Source organism: Priapulus caudatus, unplaced genomic scaffold (genome assembly GCF_000485595.1).
Source record: "Priapulus caudatus unplaced genomic scaffold, Priapulus_caudatus-5.0.1 Scaffold527, whole genome shotgun sequence".
Taxonomy (NCBI): Eukaryota; Metazoa; Priapulida; class Priapulimorpha; order Priapulimorphida; family Priapulidae; genus Priapulus; species Priapulus caudatus.
Genome location: NW_014577588.1, coordinates 157,272 through 179,091, shown reverse-complemented (window position 1 = coordinate 179,091; position 21,820 = coordinate 157,272). Strand labels below are relative to the sequence as shown.

General features: G+C 41.3%; 2 protein-coding genes across 6 annotated transcripts in view; one reads left to right on the top strand and one right to left on the bottom strand.

The window, feature by feature from the left end:
* LOC106811321 (CREB3 regulatory factor-like) overlaps window positions 1-21,820 on the top strand; it is a 39,837-nt gene that overhangs the window by 12,733 nt on the left and 5,284 nt on the right. For 3 of the 5 annotated variants that reach the window (XM_014814895.1, XM_014814897.1, XM_014814894.1), the window contains exons 5-8: window positions 5,489-5,726; window positions 6,087-6,352; window positions 8,322-8,444; window positions 9,121-10,523. In XM_014814895.1, coding sequence (XP_014670381.1) covers window positions 5,489-5,726; window positions 6,087-6,352; window positions 8,322-8,444; window positions 9,121-9,212 — 719 coding nt within the window. In that variant the 3' untranslated portion in view covers window positions 9,213-10,523. Of the gene's footprint in view, window positions 1-5,488; window positions 5,727-6,086; window positions 6,353-8,321; window positions 8,445-9,120; window positions 10,524-11,872; window positions 11,876-21,820 lie in introns of those variants that run through there. The other 2 variants (XR_001394128.1, XM_014814898.1) reach the window with 2 other exon arrangements.
* Window positions 15,703-21,820, bottom strand: part of LOC106811317 (vesicle transport protein SEC20-like) — an 18,534-nt gene continuing 12,416 nt past the window's right edge. The window contains exons 5-7 of the mRNA XM_014814892.1: window positions 16,950-17,060; window positions 16,538-16,659; window positions 15,703-16,048 (exon numbers count right to left, since the gene is read on the bottom strand). Coding sequence (XP_014670378.1) covers window positions 15,852-16,048; window positions 16,538-16,659; window positions 16,950-17,060 — 430 coding nt within the window. The 3' untranslated portion in view covers window positions 15,703-15,851. The remainder of the gene's footprint in view (window positions 16,049-16,537; window positions 16,660-16,949; window positions 17,061-21,820) is intronic.

The window sequence follows — 21,820 nt, the reverse complement described above, 5'->3', positions numbered from 1 at the left end:
TTTCGGGGGCTCTTTTTGGCATTTCGGGGGCGAAATCGCCCGCCGCCCCCGTGTATTTTTTCCCCTGTATTGTACATATAAACTTGAATCACACAGACGCAGTTACAACAGCGTGTACTGTCTAGAGTCCCGCCATATAAGTCTCTATCCTCGACTAGTGGCGCCACCTCTTGGGCGTACAAAGAATAAACATTACTCTAACGTTTTGCAATTATCTTACATCTCCCTCCCTTACAAGATCGTACTAGAATGCATAACTATAAACGAGCAACATTGAACAGTATGTTACTAAACGAACATACGTATACTCTATTGAATTACGACCGTTATGGGAGGTCTTACAGTTACACATAGTCACTAAATCGTACAGGTGGTTTCCTGTTACGTCCAGACCTTCGAACTGGTCCAGGACAGTCTTCAGACGTGACATTCATTATAGTGTCACTGTTGTCATTCATGACAATAGGATCGTCATCTGCACAGTCAGTCAGGGTTTCAAGTGTTGATGGTACTTCAACGGGCAACTGGATGGGTGGCAGTGCAGTTATTGCCTTCTCGTAAATCTCCAGCTCTGTAGCTTCCTGAGTATTCGTCTCTGGAATGATTGGTGACCATTTCGACGTTCCTGCAGTTGGTACCGTGGTTGGTGGGAATCTACGTCTCAGCATAATTCGATTTCTCACAGTCAGTAGGCCTGATGGAAGACGGATAACATACTTTTGATTCTTGAGGTTACGCTCTTGCACCAAACCGTATTTATCCAATCTTCTGTTACACCTGTTCTGCACTAAGACAGGATCACCTACACTGAGGACAGGTAGGGATTTACCAGGGCGGTATTTCTCAGCTTTCTGGCATTCACTGGATATCAACTTCGGCTAGTTGTTTATGCCAGTCTTTGCTCAGGGCATTCTTGTGTGCTGGAATTACTTCATTCACCAGGTGTCCATATAGGTGGACTGCAGGGACTATCCCTGTACCCTTGTGGGGTGTATTCCTAATGGATAGCAGACCACGAGTCCACTTTTCAAAATCCACCTTACCATTCGTCACACCACTGCGTAGTAGGTGCTTTGCCTGTTTTACCGCATTTTCTGCGAACGCATTACTCTGCGGGTAATACGGTGATGAGGATATCCATCTCACTCCCCACCTCATACAGAAGCCCTGGAACACACTTGAGGGGAATGGTGGTCCATTACCAGTGTATAGCACTTCAGGCACTGCTGTGTCAGCGAATATCAGTCTTAGCTCGTGGATCGTGGAATTAGCATCTGTTGAGCGCATCTCACGAACTATGAACCAGCCAGATAGCCAGTCGGTGACTATTAGAAATGTGCGACCATCACAATCAGCAAAGTCAGCGCTTATGAATTGGAACGCTCGCTTTGGGATTGGTAGGTGCATCATCGGTTCCTTTGGCTGGCTAGGTAGGTCCTTCTCACACTGGTTACAAGACTGACAGAACTGTTCTATCATTGCATCAATGTGGGGCCAATATACTATGAGCCTTGCTCTAGCCTTTGTAGCTTCTATACCTCTATGACCAGCATGAAGGTCCACCAGTGTTTGTTTTCTAAGACTGGTAGGGATCAACAGTCTTACGCCATGCAGTATAAAACCATCATCTGACATCGACAGGTGTTCACGTACGTTCCAGTACTCACTGATCGAGGCATCCAAGTCTCGCTTCTGGTCAGGAAATCCATTAAGTATTGTTTCCTTCAGTGTTTGGTACATTATCACGATCAGAGGCTTCTCTGATCGACTGGAGGTGAATAGGAACATCTGCTTTCTCCATGCAGGCTGTGCGGATTGCTCGTACGGTACGGAGTGTCTCTCGCTCCTCCTCCAGGTCTGTTTCGTCTGGCTCTTTCGTCGGGTACCGCGAAAATGCATCGGCCATCAAGTTGGTTTTACCTTTGATGTATTCGACTTCCATGTCAAATTCATGTGCTTGCATTAGGCAACGTCGAAGCCTCGGGTTGGTGACTTCGTCTAGTCGTCGATTGTTCGTCATCGATACAAGGGGTTGGTGATCCGTGTACACTTTGAACCTAGGTAACCCAACAAGGAACATAGACGCCTTTCGTATGCCCACGAGAGTGCTTTCATCTCGGATTCGATTGGCATGTACGTCTTCTCGAGTTCAGTTAGTGTACGGCTGCCCACCATGATTGGTTTCCATTCCTGGTTACGTTGCTTCTGTTTCAGGACAAACCCAAAACCAGACTTGCATGCTGCATCGGTGTATAACTCGACGGGCTGACCAGGCAAGTAGTATGCAAGCCTACCAGGTTGTACTAGCATTTCTTTGACTTCGCGGAATGCCTGTTTTTCATCCTCTGACATCTCAAACTTTTTTTCAGATTTTTTGAGTAGGTGTCGCATGGGGCCAGTTTGCCTGCCAATTCTGGATCGTATGGCGACATTTGGTTGGCTAAACCATGAAAGGATCGCATGTCTGTTATGCTTCTAGACTCAGAAAATTCTCTGAGTAACTCTATCAGCGAAGGGCTGATGGTAAATCCATCCTTACTCACGATCACACCCGCAAACTCTATCTCTTGCTTCCTGAATACAAATTTATTTTCGTTCAGTCTAATGTTCCTCTCACGACATCGCTCCAGGAACGCTCGGACATGTATCAGGTGGTCTTCATCATTCTTCCCTTACACGAGGGAATCATCTACCACTCTTACGATGTTGTCTAGGCCATGAAGGATTCCGACATGCGGCGGTTGTAGTGCTCTGAAATACTGTTTATTCCAAACGGCGCCCTCTCATACCTAAAACGTCCAAATGGCGTTATGAACGTAGTCAAGTCCTTCTATTCCTCTTCTATTTCGAGTTGGTGGTACCCTTTCTGGGCATCAAAATTCGTGAACAGAGATGCTTCGTTGGCTTGAATGTTCTGAACTGTCTCAAGGACAGATGGTGACTCGTAGACCTCGCGCTTTGAGAACTTATTCAGTGGCTTGAAGTTTACACATAAGCGGATGTCGTCCGAGTTCTTCTTTTGCTCCACTACTATATGAAGCACCCAGTCTGTTGCTTTAGTCTGAGGTGTTATGATCCTAGCTTTCTGGAGGTGTTCTAGTTCTTTCTCTAATTTAGGCATCAGTGGATATGACACACCATAGGATCTGGTGGCTTTGAACGGCACCGCTTTTTCTTCCAGAACAATCTTGAATTTTTCCCCTTTCACAGGGTTTTCTAAGGGACCAAAGACATCAGCAAACTCATCTATCAAGTCCTGTCGAGTTACCTGGCTTGCTGGTTTCTGGACCTGGCATGTGTCTCACCTAGCCTTCAGGAGATGCTTCGGCTTTACCGGTATCGGTGGTTTGTTAGACTTACTGGCTGTGGATATCATAGCTTGTTCAGGCACCTGGACATTGTCAGGTTTCCGAGTTGTCTCAGTAGGTGGGTCTAGATTGAGCCTGACTATGTTTAGCTCGATTAGGGCATCCTTAGATAGGATTGTGCCACTAAGTCCCGGGAAGACAACAATACGTCGGGTGATAACGTTGCACCCAAAGGCAATGTCGGCTTGGAAATATCCACTTGGTTTCATTCGTACTCCACTAGCATTTACCGTAGCTTGCATGTCTGCAGTTGGTGGACATAGGTTGTGAGGGTCTTCTTTCACCGACACAAGTTCGCTTTCTGCAATGCAACACCTTTACTTGGCTGTGGCCATTTTGTCCATGAATGGTGACTTTAACTAAGTCAACATTAGTGCTAATGGAGCAAATGATGCTTCCCATTAACGTCTTCTTTGGCTTTTCATGGTATGATGCTGGCTTCTTGCCAGAGTTTCTGCACACTTTTGCAAAATGGTTTGATTTACCACATGATTTGCATTTCTCCCCTTTTGCTGGGCAAGTGGCTCTGTCTCGGTGTTTCGGGTAACCACACTAGTTACACATCTCAGTTTCTTTTTCTCTATCATTCCGAGAGTAGTCTGGACTGTGCAGCTCTTCTGCTTCTGAACCGCCTCGGTTTATTTGGGTTCCTTTCCATTTCTCTGTGGATTCGGTTCACCCCAGAACTAGCAGAATATGTGAGCTGGGCCTCTGGCTCTGTGACATTTTCGTCTGCTTCCAGAATCTTTCGTGCCTTTTCTACAGAAAGGTCAGGATTTCTCAGCATCTCTCGTCTTGCAGCTTCCTTTTCGGTGCAGAACACAAGTTTAGACAGAATGTGGTCGTCAATGGCTGCTTGTGCACATTGATTACAGAAGCCTTTATCAAAGTTGCATTCTTTTACCTTTTTCACCACTTCACTATGGAATTTTGCAATCGACTGGTGAGGCTTTTGATGCAAGTGATGAAATTGGTGTCGAGATGTCCACACAGATTTTGTTGTCTCGATTAGGCTTGAAGTAATAGCCACAACTTCTTTAATGTCTTGTCGCGCTTGGCTGCAGGGAGCTGTAGTCGAAGAGCATCTACACGGTTGAATGTAGATGGCTTCATGGCGGACTCGATGGCGATTTGCTGAGTTTCCCAATCAAACTGTGAGTTCGGCTTCCTTGGCGAAAGCAAGAAAGGCGCTTGGGATCAACACCTCCTTTCGGCAATGCTTCTCTAGTATCCCGTCTCATCTGGACTGTCGCCTGCGTTTGCTGTGCCTGTTGGGTGATAATTGCAGCTAGCATCTGCAGTAGGTCGTTCTGCTGTGGCACTGAATGTGGCTGTTCGCCAGTAGCACTATCAGCACTCATGTCCATCTGCATTCTTTCTTGAGCGTCTTCTCGAGCTGCCATCGTGTGAACTATAACAATGCACGTACAGTACGTTTTGCCGCCTTTATTCCACGTGGTACGGGTAACACAGTTCCATCACCCGGTCTCCGTTCACTCAAGCTTGCTGATTCGAAGATTATATCAAATCTCCTCTGCCTTGCAGCGCCATGTTATATATCTCGTGTTCTTGAGATATTAGGAATACAGATGCCAACGACTGTCTTGCATGTTACATAATATATTGTACATATAAACTTGAATCACACAGACGCAGTTACAACAGCGTGTACTGTCTAGAGTCCCGCCATATAAGTCTCTATCCTCGACTAGTAGCGCCACCTCTTGGGCGTACAAAGAATAAACATTACTCTAACGTTTTGCAATTATTTTACATCTGGTTTAGTCCGTGGCCGTGGTTACACCGCTGACACCTCCGTTTCATCTGGCGTCCAAAACATACGGGCCGCACAAATGTTTACGTTATCGCTCGACTCCTGGATGACATTTACGGCATGTAAATGAATATCACCAGCCGATTTCAAGTCTTGTTTGTAATGTAAACCAGTAGTGATATTGGACAAACTAATACGCGTTTGGCTATAAGGTAATGTACTTATTAACTACACAAGGTGCCAGTTACTCTAGCATTCGTCAACATTGCATAATCAATGGACCTATTATTCCTTTAAAACACATGCACTTGCCCGATTATTCTTGCGCAATATTCTGGTCTTGCAGAGGAATTCCTGAGCGACAATAGCAGCCAAGACAGCAGTTTTCTCCAACCAACGACACCCAAAAAGAAGCAACGATTCTTCTGGCAGTACAATTTGCAGGCGAAAGGAGCCAAGGGAGAAAAGCTACGTGTCATATCGCAGCCTGAAGATCCCCATCATCTGGATGCTGCCACAGACCCCGTCTTTAGCCCGTCAATTCACATAAAGTATGTGAACAAAGACTATTCTAAGGGGGAACGGTGAGTTGTAACTTGAAAGGCTGCATCGAATTTGTATCGAAGCTGTCCATCGTATGTAAACAAATTGGCTTGGATTACTCAATCAGTAAGCATGCTAACTAGAACACATGCAGCCTTGAGTGAACAGACAACGGGAAATGGAACTGGAAGCAGTAAATTGCACATGCGATTTTGAATAACAGTCGCACTTATTTTGCTGATAATTATCCTAATTATACTGCTAATGTTCTAAGGGGTTACACCAATGTAATGTGCACAATGTAACAATGTAATGTGCACAGAGGTTTACAACAATGGATGTGTTGCACGTATATGACTGGGAACCCAGGACTCGTGAGTTGCTCCCTCATTTCTTTCTAGTGGCATAAAACACAGCGGCAAGGCACGGCGCGGCGACGGCAATGACTTGACGCCGAACCCGAAGAAGTTGTACGCGATTGGACGAGAACTGAGCAAGTTGGGGAAGCTCATCAACGACATGACGCCGGTCAGCGAGGTGCCGTTTAATTCTCGGCCGAGATCTCGACGCGAGAAGAATAAACTGGCGTCGCGCGCCTGCCGACTGAAAAAGAAGGCGCACCACGAGGCAAACAAGCTGAAACTTTTCGGGCTGGCACGAGAGCACGGTGAGAACTGTTGTCGTCCTTTCACACACTAGACTTGCCTTTAGAATCTGTGTACTCTTTAATTAGTGCATGTATTATGCCATTCATCATTATCTCATTTCCTATGGAAGACCTAAAGGAGTAGAGGAAGCCATTTAAGGTGCTGGAACATCATGGTGTGAAAACGCAATAACCACCGATAGTACATTTCTGTCATATTACATTTGTAGCTGATTATGTTGTCTGTATTGACAATGGGAATGTCTCAACTTTGAATCGCATGAGGCTGTACCTCTATTAGTTTGCTTATTAAAGCCCAGGGGCGGATTCAGACCGTATTTGCCGTATTGGGAAATATGGTCTAGATTTCAAAGTGCCCTTCGAAATTTTGCGCTAAAAAATACAGAAAACAATTTGATGGAATTTGGCTATATTCTTTATTTGTTTTATTTTTCTTCTAATTAATTGACAGGACTTAAAGGAAATCAAAATTTTACATGGTAACAAAACTAGCTTTGATATCTGAAAAAGAAGGGAAGTGCTTGAATCATTCTACATTAATTGCTGGTATGCAAAGCGCAGGCAAAGTGAAGCAGAAATAAAATTCCATATGGTTTTTAGCTATTGCTGCTTGACTAAATGTGTGCTCAAATGGTGCTCATTTTTGTGCCAAGGGACCCTTGAAATTTTAAAATTTTCTTGGGGGAGGCCCCCCTAGACCCCCCGCCATGTTCTTCCGCGCCTGACGGTGCCCAATGTGGGGTGGTGTGCCTTTTTGGGGGGATGTGTCCTTAAAATCTGGAAAAATACTGTCTAGCTTCAGCCCTGGATCCGCCCCTGAAGCTCGCCGCACACGCTGTGGAACTTGCTGCACCACGTGGACGATGGCACAGCAAGTTCCACAGCGTGTGCGCATGCAAAATCCCTCGATCTGCGTCGTGTGGAAAATATCACACGTGTTGAAGATTGAACAGCGTGTGTGAGTGGCTGTGTAAATTTCCACACTCAATTCGCATAAAGTGTTCGCTTGATTGTTCGCTTGGACGCATTGTATTTTTTTCTCAGCTCGCAGCTCGCATAAAGGCATGTCCAAGAACTAGCTGATCAATCAAACCATAAACGTCGTGTGATCGCTCTCTTCAACGACACTCCGTGTCCAAGCGAACAATCAAGAACAATGCGAATTGAGTGTGGAACTTTACACAGCCACTCCGCACACACTGTTCAATCTTGTGAATCTTTCGATCAAAACCCGTGTGACATTTTCCACACGACGCAGATCGAGGGATTTTGCATACGCACACGCTGTGGAACTTGCTGCGCCATCGTCCACGTGCGCAGCGTGTGCAGCGGGCTTTAGTGCGCAGTTTTGAAATATATACTTGCGCCTATATATGGTCGCTTGCCGATTTCGGTACTTTGTCATTTATTTAATGGAATTTGATAGGTCCGGATTCGATTTGATGGTTGATTTGTCAGAAATTATGCAACAATAATATAACCCTAACGTGTTTGTCTACTCTACGTCGTTAGATTATGTGATCGATGCAATCAGGACGCGCTATTTATACATATTCCGGTATATATTATTACTAGTGCTTCCTTCGTATCAAGCAGTCAACAGGATATTAATAAATATCAGCCTGTGCCTTATCGTATTTTGAGTGCGACGTAGAGTCTGTGATGCTGGCGCAGTGTATGTTGTGCAGTGCAGTGCCTTGTATTCTTGGTCGGACGGTATAATAACTATAGTTGACATGCTGGAAATGCTACGTATCAATCCATCCATCCATCCATCCATCCATTTATCTATTTACATGTCTGCCTGCCTTCCTACCAAGTTACCAACCCATCTATATGTGCATGCAGCCATGCACCCACACACAAATTATATCTAGCTATTTACTAGCTTCAGTATGTGAGTGGTTGATGATCAGGAATTTGGGACTTTCCTAATATTTACCCTGATTTTTTCAAAATAAAATTTCAGAGGCCCTGCTTAAATTGATGGATACGGTGCGGAGTGAGCTGGCGACGAGATACAAGAGTCCCAATGTGAAACGTGAAGAGACCGCCACCCAGTTTCTGGACAGATTAATCAAAGGACAAGGCGGTAGGTTTCTTCAATGTTAACATCACGTTCTTGCTCCTGTCATGTTCAAACTTGGGAGGGGTCCCGGGGGGGGGGGGGTCACTATATATGCCGTTATTACCCCATGTGCGTTCCAAATTTTGTGAGTTAGGGGGGTGTTTTTCAACTTCTAAAGCGGGCCCGCGCGGGAGCAAATAGGCCCCCCTTGACAAAGCTAATACCGCAATAAGCCCTCGGGATTGTTCAAGTCAAGCACCGCGCCCGCAGTAGGCCCGGCCCCCCTCATGACGAACCACATAGTACCCCGCCCCAGGCCCCGAACGGGCGGCCCCGTAGCACACGAAACTTAAACCCTACAACAATCATCACGAGGAGCAAAATGAGCGTGAAAAAAGAGAACCCCAGTAGGACTCTTTCATTGTATGCAATAGGGGGTGGTATTCTTCAATTGTGTCTGCAATAGGTGGTAGGGTTTTCCAATGTGCAGTTCGCACTAGGGGTCCTATTATTTTTAGTGAGAATGCACATGGGGTAATGTTCTAATAGAGTGCCCCCCCCGGGGGAGGGGGAAAGTAATTGGAGAACCTCGAACGTGGTGAATATTAGCGCGTGTGCTTTGTGAGTGTTGCAAACCGTATTATTAGGTGGGTGCTTACATATTGGCAATCAATGATGTTTTGATCAACTTGCATTTCAGAAGCTGTAAAGGTGGGAGATTCGACCGAATTCATTACAGAAATACTACAGAATGTCGAGAAGGGAAATGCGACAGGAGGGCTGAAATACTAATGACGAAATGGTCGTAATAGCAAATGAAATCTGTTGCTACATCTGATCAGATCAAACTCATCATCGCTGATGAGTTCTGTGTGTGTGTGCGTGCGTGCGTGCGTGCGTGCGTGCGTTTGCGTGTGTGTGTGTTTGTGTTTGTGTGTATGTGTGTGAAAGTGCCTTTGTACAACAACAAACGTGCAGGCACCGATTCTGTCATCTTTTTTAGTCACAGAAACCATTAGTTCCATCGAGTCTAAAGTTATCTGTTAAATTAGTAGTGTGTGGTTTGGTGATTATTTTCATTAATTTCAAAACAAATAAGCATCTCTGCATTCCCGCATTATATATATATATATACACGCACATATATATATGTGTGTATATATATCTATATATCTATATATATATACTTCATCTTTGATGCAGAGTGTCTTTCTAATGTAAATACAGGGTCGGCGGAAGCAAATAAACATTGGTCAGGCCATTTAGCATCAATAACAGACGTCGACAAACAGCTGGCTGAAGGCCAGGTGCGCATGGCGCAGCCGTGGCGGAGGAGCTCTAGGGGGGGGGGGTTCCCCTCGTCAAAGGGGGGTTTCGGGGTCCTCCCCCAAGAAATTTTAAACATTTAAGACACCAGGATGCCTTTTTAGAGCTTAAAAATACTTTTCAAAACTCTAACAAATATATATTTATACTTCAGTATAGGCCTAATTATTTCGGCATCTGCCAATTTGCATGTCAAATTTTTGTTCTTTAAAGTATCTTCATGTAACCTGATAATTATTAACGAGAGTTAAATATATGAAACGAACTATATGGAATTATGAAACTGGACCAAATATTCCTGTGTGATGATCGTGATTTTTTATAAACCTATCGACTGCTTTCTGCAAGTCCAAACTGTCCAATTTCGCTTTGTGCACGTTAAGCAGCATCACGTTATTTAGACGCAGTTGCGTCATTGTAGAGCGCAGATATGTTTTTAGTCGTCGCAATGCAGAAAACGATCGTTCGCTTATATTAAACTAATTATATTGAATAATTATATAATAATAATTATTAATAATAATTATATTGAACGAACATAAACAATGGCGCTCACAATGGCCGAGCAGCAGACGATCGTTTCTGGTACAGTATCAGCAATTAAAGAGATCAACACATGTCTTCTTATAAACATTCTTCAGTTTATTACCGGTACTATATAGTCATGTAGTAGTATATATGCGTGTATACATAAACTATATGTGATTACAGATCATTATATGCTCAGGATTGCAATAATTGTAGATCCGGCCTGTGCATAATGAAAATGTGTGATTGAAAAAAATCATGATCGGAAAAATTATTGGTTCGGCCATGGAATATTGGCTCCGCCGGCCCTGAAACACAGGAACTGAGGATTTTGAACTGTTGTTAGTTGAAGGTTTGTCTGGTGCTGATTTGTATTTGTAACCATGCCCCCATATTATATTGGTCAGAAAACATGCTGGTCCTGTTTAAAAAATATATATTTGTATACATCTTAATAAGCTACACTTCATATAGCTATGGTTGTGCATCTGCTGATTATATTGTGTATTTTACTAGTTCGTACATTTATATATTAAGAAATGTCAGTGTGTATTTGCATGATCTCCTAACGTACTATGCTGTTGTAACACATGTGTAATGTCCAGTGCTACCAGTGATATATATACCAATAGACTACAGATATTGGTGACTTTCTAATAATTATTGCTGTTATCAAGTTTGCATTTTGTACAACTATAGGCAGGGTACATTTGGAGATAACAGAAAGTGTTTTTCATGCATTCCATGTGCTTATAAAATTCAAGTACTGAACATGCTCTTTAATGAATGCATATGATGTTCTGTTATAGTAGGTTGGAAGCTTGCTGCTTGTTGTACGTTTCCTTACAGATATGTTGGAGTCACGCAGATATTTTAAAATTTAAGTAGTGGTTTCCCCCTACAGTTTATTAAGCAAAGACGTGTAAATATGGGACAGGTGTTATTTATTAGAGGAATAGTCTGGTGTTATATATCAGTCGTTGTAACAAAAATGTTATTGTAAATAGTGAAGATGAATATAACTTGCTTGAATTGCAGCATATTATTTTTCAAATGCTTAGAATAGACGACGGCAATCACCGTATATTATTATTATTTGTTGTTACACCAGACGTATTGTGTTATATTCTGTGTACATACATATATACTGAATTATCGGATCTTTTGCTGAGTAAGTGCGAGTGTAAGAGAAGGTGGTGGAGAAAATGGAGAGGTGGGGATCTCGAGGGAGAAAGAGAGAGAGAGAGAGAGAGCGAAGTGAAGATTTCATTGAGATATTGACAGTCGAGGAGAGAAATAACCCGATTATTGCATTTTATAATTCTAGTCCAGGTTGAGGGTTCTTGTCTCCATCTTATATTGCACAATGTGTGGATGACCAGGTTTGGCACTGCAATCTTATCAGACAAATGCTGCCGCTTATGACACACGTGAATATGTAGTTTTGTATGGTGATGTACCTATTATCAACAGCAACGTATACTTATCTCTACCAATTCTAATAATGAGATTTGTGTTTGCCACCCAATGGGGGTAGGAAAATTCATTCCAGAAAGCCAGAATGTAGGCTGTGGTGTGATATGATATTATACTAGTAGTGCGTGTATACAGTACTACTGAAGCAAAACAGGGCTGGTCCTTTGGAAAGCTGTGATGAAATAATTGAGTAGATTAGCCATTTGCTGGGCAGACCAATCACTTTTCTAGCTGCCAAGTTGAGGAATGGAAAGATTCATTTTATCACCGTGCCAAACTTACTGTGAGGGGGGATGGGACAGTTCTTAATAGGTGTTCTTGACAAGTTACGAGCATACATGCAGCTGTGATGCGCAGAATGCTTACATGTTTTTTGTGTGACCGAACCATTGTTGTTGTCGTGCAGGATTGGCATTGATTACATTGCTCTGGCCTTCCGCATGCGCTTGCCATGTACCAACGACATTATTCTAGGCACAAGCATTTAGCTTCGTTCTGGGCGAATTTTAATCACCTAGAAACGTATACATATGCACTACCTGTGTGAACATGGGTTTAGAGGCTAACGTAAGTTATATAATTTGCTTTGTATAGTGAATACTGGTTGTATATACGTAGTATATATAGTTGCATATAGAGATGCGTGTTAAGCATGCGTGCGTGCATGCAGACGTAGGTGCATGGCATGCATGCCTTCTCACAAAGCACCATTTTCTTGTAGTGTTATGCAATTTGTAAATAGAAATGCCCATATGTATATGCACGTGTCGCATCTTGACAGAAAAATTTCCACTACTATGCAGGTATATTTCTTGAAATGGTTTTTTGTTAGAATTCTGTCTCGGGTTGTTACAGCAACATTTCAATGTTGTTTGCTCATTGACGTTTATGCATAGAACCATTAAAAAAGTGCTGTTTGGAGAAAAACGGAGTATAAACGTCACATTTATGCAGTGGCTCTTTTGTGAGTAGCCACTCCAGCCCTGAACGTGAATCTTGAATATTGACCTATTCGCTAAATCGAGAATAAAGTGTTAATCATCATGAAGGACACCCAGTCTATAGGAAGCATGATGTATCTTAGAAAGGTCAAATATGCCAACACTTTCCAATGGACAGCACAGGTCGCTACAGCTTCTAGAGTTTAGAGTTGTTGCCATATTGGAATAAGGCTATATGATCTCAGTAGGTGATGATACCGGTGGCCAAACACTTCACAGAGGGAAGCATCTGGCAGTTCAGTGGCAAATCTTGTCGTGATGGAGTATTGGTAGAGACAGAGTATTCGACATGACAGCGGTAATTTTACGCTGTTGGCTTGATCGTGTTATTAATCTCACGTACTTAAAATGAAATAGATTAGAGTTGCTCAAGTGTATCTTTCATCTGCTGCAAAGTCGATACGATGAAGGTCTAATGGCTCGTAGCAATACGGATAGGAACGTTCAGCATTAGTGTCTGAAGATGAGTTTTGCTGATTCTACCCAAATATATACAACACTGGATTGTTAACCTTTTTGTAAATAACATCTTCAAAGATGGCCCTCTGCAGTGACTAATTTACTTTTATATATTACAGTTGTTGTTGGGCGATAGATACAGGCCATGTTGTGAATTTACTCTATAGCTGTGATCAACACATCATGTTACAGAATAATTAATACTTGGAATCTTTAAAATCTGTAGGAAAAATATTTTTTCTGTTAATATTGCCAGTTAGTCTTTGTACAGCAATTCTATTTCGTTTGTATTTTGTTATTTAGTTTGTTAATGTATAAAGCAGGGGCGTGTACAGGGGGGGGGGTCCAGGGGGTCCGGACCCCCCCCCCTGCTCGCGCAGAAAACGCATCTAAGGGGGTCTAATTTCAAAAATTTTCGGGGAGAGCCCCCCAGACCCCCCTTCGCGTGCTCGCAAGTTTGGGTTACGGTTAGACCCCCCCTGGTACAAATCCTGTACACGCCCCTGTAAAGGTAATATTTCAGTTGTTATTTTGATCATTATGTATGACTGTATAAATGGAATCATATGAGTTTGTGACTAATATAGCTAATGGTTTAAAATGATAAAGATGTCCGTCAACATACTAAAGGTCCCCTTCCCCTATCGCGAGTCAATATAGAGCTGAAGGTGTTAACATAATAGTAAAACTGTTCACCAACAGTAAGTTTAGACACGAAAAGAATATAGTTATCAAGAGTGCATAATAGAGATGCTCTATTATGCACTCTTGTAGTTATCTAGCCTACAGACATCAAAATTGTATTGCACTATGTGTATTCAGTAAAATATCAAGAACCTTCATGTTTACTTAGCTATCATCTGCACTGCTTTATATTTGTTTGGCAGTGTAACGTTCACGAAACGTCAGTGTAACGTCAAAGAAATTGCATAAACTAGAGCTAGTGTATATGTAAATATACACTTTGTTTATCATTTACAACTGGCTGATCGAAAATTATGATGGAACTGACTGTATTGCCGTCGTCTGTACACAGTAATACACACTGACTATAATTATATGTTAAAAAACAGTATTGTAATCTTGAGGTTTAAGTAATGATGCCCGTATGTATTCATGGTCATTCTGTGATGAAAAGTGAGGTGTTAATTGGTTACGATTGAATCCAATGCCTCGTCAATGTAATACACCCAGATATATTGCTCTATTTGTTTACTAAGATTGTTATTCCACCATCTGAAATGATAGATTATACAGTGAATTGTTGTATAGCCGAGGTCAAGAGCATCTCGATATGGATAGTGGTAACGTTTACAGTTGCACCTGTTCAGGGCCTGAGAGTCCAAGATGCACTCAAGCAGGCTTGGCCCAGGTTTGGTACAGAACACGAGAGTAAAAATGGCTGTTGCTGGAGTTTGTGAAAGGTGTAGACTATTATGAATCATCAAATTGCTCACGTTTTGAATTTGGGAAATCTTGGCATGAGCTACAATTCTTTATTTTTGAGAGGTACAGATAAGTGAAGAGTGATTGCATCACACTGATACTTTCAAACTGGTTTCTGTTACGTGAAGACGATTTTGTTTAAATATCGTTCTAATACGAACATTATTGCCTTTGTATTGTACTGAAGTCGAAGCACTTTTGCTCTTTAGACATTCCATTCTCAGCTTTATGTGGAATACATATGACCTTATTGTATTTATAAGAAAGGGTGTTTGTCAATAACATGCAGTTCGTGAAAATTTCATGACAACCGAGAGCACTGTTGTTGTTCTAATTAACCTCCTGGCAACAGCTAAGGCGACATGGATGTATATTTCTCATGTGTATTGCAAACGTAAGTGCGGGTATGGCGTTCTGTACAGCAGAAATGTAAGGATCTGATCTCAGGACATGCAACTGAAACCGGATTGTTTTAAACCTCACTTTAATAAAACTAACAAAATCCCAATACAGTGCGTTATCTTGTTTTATCCTCTCTAGTTCAAACAATATATATTAAAAATATTATAGTATACTTATCACTCTCGTCAAGATTATTTAATCACATCAGTTATGAATATTTGTAGTTGTACAATGTATTCTTTCTGGAATGACCAGAAAGAAACGATCAAATCATTCTAGTCGTGGTCTCTGATGTCGCATCTATTAACATGCACGACCACCACTAATACAATGTAGTGTTGGTCCAGCCAAACCTCGTTCATTATAAACTCATTTTATATTTTAAACAGTTTATACAAAGGACACTAGCATACACTCATCAACAAACATTTCTGGTACATACCACCTGCAACGGAAGTGAAATATGAGTGAAACTGCCATTTCACAGTTTGCAGGCACCATTCATCAGATGGCAGCACTGTACACTGACCAAATACATGCTGGAAATGTGGGCAGCCTAATTCCACGGGTGATACGCCATTAGGAGTGTTCCCAACTTTAATGTCATTAACGGTCATAATAACATATATATGGTCATGGTCATATATTAGTTTGTGGTTTAATGTCATTAATCATTAATCATTAATGATATCAAAGTTGGGAAACACTCCTAATGGAGTGTTAGCCCTTTCCACCGCATGCACAATAGCCATCAATGCATTCAACAAGATGTGCTCCTGGTTACTTCTGGCTCTCAAATGAAGCTGAACACTCTCTTTCTCAAGATGTACAGTACTGTTACGATGAACAAAATGACTGCAAGGCAGATGAGAAGTTTGTCCGTCAATTCTCGACGGCCATATTTTGTCAATATGTTCTTGGACGTGTGTAGGTCTCCAGATTGGTTCTTGAATTCCTCGTATGTCTCCGATACGACAGATGAGGAGGTTACTGCGAAACAAAAATAAAAATAATTTTATCAAATAAAATGTAATGACACGACGGAGTAACATAAAAGATAGATGTGATTAGTTTAGATACATGCATATCACAAGATATATGGTACATATAATGTAAAACTACTTGTTGGGTATAACACAATCAATCTTTTTGAAATCCCGATGATTTAGATGGCACTAGGACCAGTAAAAGTAGGATAAACCCAAGGGATCAACTGTACGCCACCATTTGTACCGCATTGTAATCAATGTCCATGTTCTTAGGGTTGGTCATACTTTTAAAGCTTAAGCCTGGCGCACACGTGAGTTATTTTACTCAAGTAAAATGACGCACGAGTCAAATTACTCAACGAAAATCCGCCGCACACGTCAGTAAAATGACTCATGCGTCATTTTACTTGAGTAAAATAACTCACGTGTGCGCCGGGCATTAGACTTTACATAACTTATAGACCATATTTTGTTATTATTGGTTTCTTACCTAATGCTTTTATAGACTCGTCACTTTGGTTTACCTCTGTAGCCATCATCCTGCTTATTCTTTGCAGGTTGTCGGTGATATTTCTTGTTTCATTCCCCATAGCCTCCTTTGCAGAGCGTTTTCTGAAGCAATTTTTTAGCAAGAGTACCACTTATAGACTGGGCTTATTAATGCTACTTACAAAACCTTTATTGTTTATCATCAATATTTATAAGACACAACTGAACTTTTATTTAATCACTGGTGATTTCTATGAAAAACATAACGTGGCAATCAACAAAACAAGTACTACAAAATTTTGTGACACAGTGATGGACCGTGCTCCTAAATATGAACTGATTTTACCTTTTTAACAGGTCATCAGGGTCGGTCATAGGGTTAACATGGTCAACCCTAGCCGATGATTTCATACCTATTTCTGGTGTCTGGCCAAACCGATCCTTCATCGAATAAATTTCCCCTTCCTTGTCTCTCTATTGCCAACTGACATGACAGATTTGCCTTCCTTAGTGATGCCAACGTCCTGCAAAAGTTAACACGGAAGATTAAAAACAGCTTTAATAAAAGTGTCAATGACACTGTAGCTCACCTTGGGTGTGATAGAAGAGGGAGGGGGGATATATAAAGCAAGAGTATATATGGGAGAACTCCCATTTATTATATAGCACATCTCCCATTATATACTCTTGATAATGGTATATATGCATAAGTTTTGATGCGAAAATAAATATTTCAGATCTGAAAGTCTGAAATCTTGACGAGAGATGGTGCTATGCCTAAATGATCATCATTTTGGTTTTCGAATATCGTGCAAATAAAAACAATAAAATAATCCAGTCAAATTACTGTAACGAAGAATCTAAAACATAATATAACACGTATATAGGTATGATTGTAGAGTTGTTGACCAGTTAGACAAAATAAACGTAATAGGACGTTGTCATCTATGATCTCTCCCATAGGAGTAACAACTGTTTTGGGGCTAGCATTACAGTTACACATTCATATACCAGAATTTAACAAAATCGAATGAATTTAGATGGCCATTTTCATTTTTGCCAAAAAGTGGGCGTGGCTCGAAAGTAGGTCGACTGGTGTGCTCCAAAATAGGAAAGTTCAAATCTCTTCCATAGGAGTAACAACTGTATTCAATTTGAAACATGTGGGTCAACGGTTCTTGAGTATCGTTGACCGTAGGCAGACACTGAAATGCATAGTGAAATTGCCAAAATCTACCTAATTTAAAAAATAAATCAAAACCTGTGTGATATGTTTTGGGGCCAGTCCTTATTCAATCACATACTAGAAATGAGCAAAACCATTGAACCTGAATGACTTGTGGCCATTTCCATTTTTGCCAAAAAGTGGACGTACGTGGCTCGAATGTAGGTCAACTGGCGTATTCCACTTGAAAACTATATGTAATTTGAAACATTGGGTCAACAGGTTCTTGAGTTATCGTTGACCGTAGCCAAATGTTGACGGACGGACGTACGACGGACGACACCCCATGGCAATAGCTCATCTTGACGATGTCAAGGTGAGCTAAAAACGGCCATGGGGCCTAACCTAGCCTGCTTAATATGGGCACCCATGGCGAGCGTAGCGAGCATAAAAAAAACATATATATACTTATCTATCACATTAAATTGGGCAGTTGGTCAACACATTTTATTCAGATAATAGATTATAGATCTTATATGCAGGGCTTTCATTTTTAAGGGCGCGCTGATCGCGCGCTCGCGCCTCCACGCGCACCCCAAAAATTGTGCCATGGTCGCGCGCATCATTGCGCCTCATAAAAGTGGTTGAAATCGCGCACCAAAAGTATGTCTATTATGTTGAAATAGCGCCTCCATAGAGTTCTCAATGAGGGGGGTACAAAAAGGTTAGCAACACACAACAATTGTGGTGTGTTAAGTAAGCTGAACGTTATGGCAGAGTACAGGTTCTGGTTACGTACCCTCTGGTTTATTATTTTATATATAAATACAACTAAACAACAGCATCCAAATACGGTACCTATACGGTAGCACAAGTTACCTGCTCGTTTTCTACTATACGTGGCCGAGAAGTGGTTTTCTGCCGACGTGAAACAAGTCGTAGGGCTGGAGGGGCTACATACGTGTCTACTACGTGCAAGTAATTTGGCTGTTTGTTGATGGATTGTGATGATATTTTGTGCTGAATATGCAGGTACATGGATTAGAATCTCTAAGGATGGAAATCAGAATAAATAAAACAGTTTATTTTTACATCGCGATCAACTCTTTTATAATCTGTGTGCATAGTCGTTGTGTTGTTTGGATTGAAAAGAATGTAATCCTGACGAAAGCATTGATTGAATGAAGTGAAGATGAATGATAATCAGTTAGATTGACATGACATCCCTCAATTTTCGTTTTAGCATTTCACTCTTAGACTGACAGATTCGTCATAGATATCCATCATCACACCCCAAGAGGCATGATGGAGAGCCCTCAAGGAGACCTTCACTCATCCCTTTTAAATGTGTGGATTTGTGTAGTGGAGCTCTCATCTATGCCTGCTTAAGGCGTTAGATTTTTTAATGAAAAATGGCCTGGATTAAGCCCTGGGCCATATCGGACAGACAAATTTTCTGAGTAGTCGACATTTAGTCATCGATGCTACGAAAGCTTCTCACCCATCAAGCTGTTTTCCATACATCTCCGCATCCTTCAATATCGCCAATAGTATCCGTTTCCTTGTCTTGTTCTCGTGCGAGTTTAACCTAGTTCCTTAAAATTTAGGTAAGCACATCTTACAAGTAAATCTACCCTTGAATAAAATTTATGGGAAAAAACTATTATATAAGAAAAAATGGCTCCAATAATGGTTAATCAATTCTACTACAATTTACTGCATGTTAGTCAAGAATATTGTACATATATACCAAATTTATATTTAATAATACCCTACACAATCCAATGTTGACAACATGCTTTAAAAAATGCTACTAGGACTCTTTTATTCCTTAAATATTCAGTTCCAAATTATTCTTGGGAATGTCAGTGTAATGCTTCAGGTATCACCGTTTGCCATTTAATATTCGTAATGACAATCGTAAGCAATAAATACTCACAGTGATATTAGTCCGCAGATCTTGAATTAGGCCCCTCACTTGGAGATTCAATTCATTCAAAGTCTTCAATGCGCCCAACGCATTCTCGTATATCCTTCAGTTGAACAGTATTCAGTTTAATAACGACAAGTGCCGCCAGAATAACAGATTTACTCATTTTCCAAGAAGATTATTAATTACCACTGCCTCCACCATCATCAGCCACAATGAATTTCAATCATGTATCATACAAATAATACTATATGTAGAACACAATGTTCTTGTACCCTTATTGAATTTGGATGCCAGCCGAAGAATTTACATTATGTGTATAGGCGAGCTGGTGTGAGATAAATGGCCTCGTCTGTGGAGCTTAGTGATTTTTTGTAATGTAATGATGACATCAGGGTTTCTCCCCAGGATGAATTGAAACAGGGGGGGGGGGGGAACTAGTTCGCGTGGCATGTTTCATGAAACAGAGTATCCGCATGACGTCAGAGTACATCAGTGTGACGTCAGTAGCTAATCTACACCATAGATAGTGGTTTGGTACTATAACACGTGTATATAAGATAAACCGAGTCGGTTTATGTTTAGTGTTAGGGTTAGGTTAGGGGTTTTTGCCATCATTCCTTGATATACGAAAAGTCTGAATGCGGAAGTTGATATGGCGTAGTATGGAATATGACCATGCGCAACACCAGCACCATCAGCAGGCTGTATGCATTCAACTTCGGAGATAGCCGAGTTCGTGCTGTGAGTGCATGCAAGTGTGCTACGTCACGCGGGATACTCTGGTTCATGGAAACATATGCCAACCTCGATTTCCCGCGCTGTCAAACTTTTATATGTGGTGAATTTATCGGGGCGGGAGGTAATTTTAACGGGGCGCAACGATTGAAACAGGGGAGTTTCCCCAAATGGGGCGAGCGCGCCCGGTTTGCGCAACGTAAGGAGGGGCCTGGACATCTCATAAGCTAAGAAGGCTGTAACTATTTTCGAGTACTAGGGTTACAAAAATATCTACCTTTACTTTTACTTTTTGCATTTATCTTTTAGTATGCAACCTGAAGTAAAAGTTAGGCTATAGGCGTTTGACCGGCCGTGTGTAAATTACACAGAAAGTAGATTGTGACAAAAGTGGTAAATTTCACTGATAAAATTTAGGCCAATTTCCAAACAAGCCTTGAACAACCGTTCATGCTGGCCATGAATCGTGTTCTCATGTGTTGTTTCAGCTAGCATCACTATGCTATTGCCACTGAATCTATGCCAATGTGGTTTCACATGCGTTTGAGCGGCAAGTTGTATAGCATTTGTTGGGTAGCGAAGGTCTTGGCATGTTTATGTTCATGATGTTATAATAAAACAAACGTGATAAGAGGAGATACTGCATGACAGTGTTTTGTTAATGTAGGTAAGATGTTAATAAGCCGACGGCTTTAGGTATTTTTCTTTGATTTTCGATTCACGCAACTTCGCTACACACAAAACTGCCCAATCTTGCATTAAAACCGTCACAACGCATTTCTCACCGGGCCAATGAAATAATCCATTGGCTGTGCCTGTCGCGTTGCGGTTCATGCAAGATTGGTTTTGTGTGTGTACGCGAAGTTTGCTGTATTTTTATGTCGTAATGCTTTAATAAAATAAAATCGTGATTAAGAGGAGAATACTGCATGACAAGTGTTTTGTAATGTAGGTAAGATGCTAATAATAGCTACAGCTTTAGGTATTTCTTTTGATGATTCAATGTAACACGACACGTAAAATAGTGAAAATGTTGTGGTGCATTTGCACGACAAATTCACAGGTTTTGGTATGGAAGCTTTTGGCCTAAATAACATCAGTATTACCTTTTTGTTGCCAAGGATTTAGAGAAATCGGTCCAATTAAAATCCAATGTAATTGTACATCAATATAAATATAAACTATTAATTTTATCAATATAAATAGGTATGCGGTTCATGCCTATGGTTAGGTTAGGGGCCGTTAGGATTAGGGTTAGGAGTTAGGAGTTTAGGATTAGGCGTTAGGATTAGGGTTAGGGTTAGGTTAGAATTAGGGTTAGGGTGAGCGGTTACTAACCTAACCCTAACCCGGTTAGGCGATTGGTTTATTGGGACCCATGTTTCTTATCTTGGGCACATTTTTTTAGCGGCACAATTATTGGTTAAGCAGCCATTAATTATATCTATTTC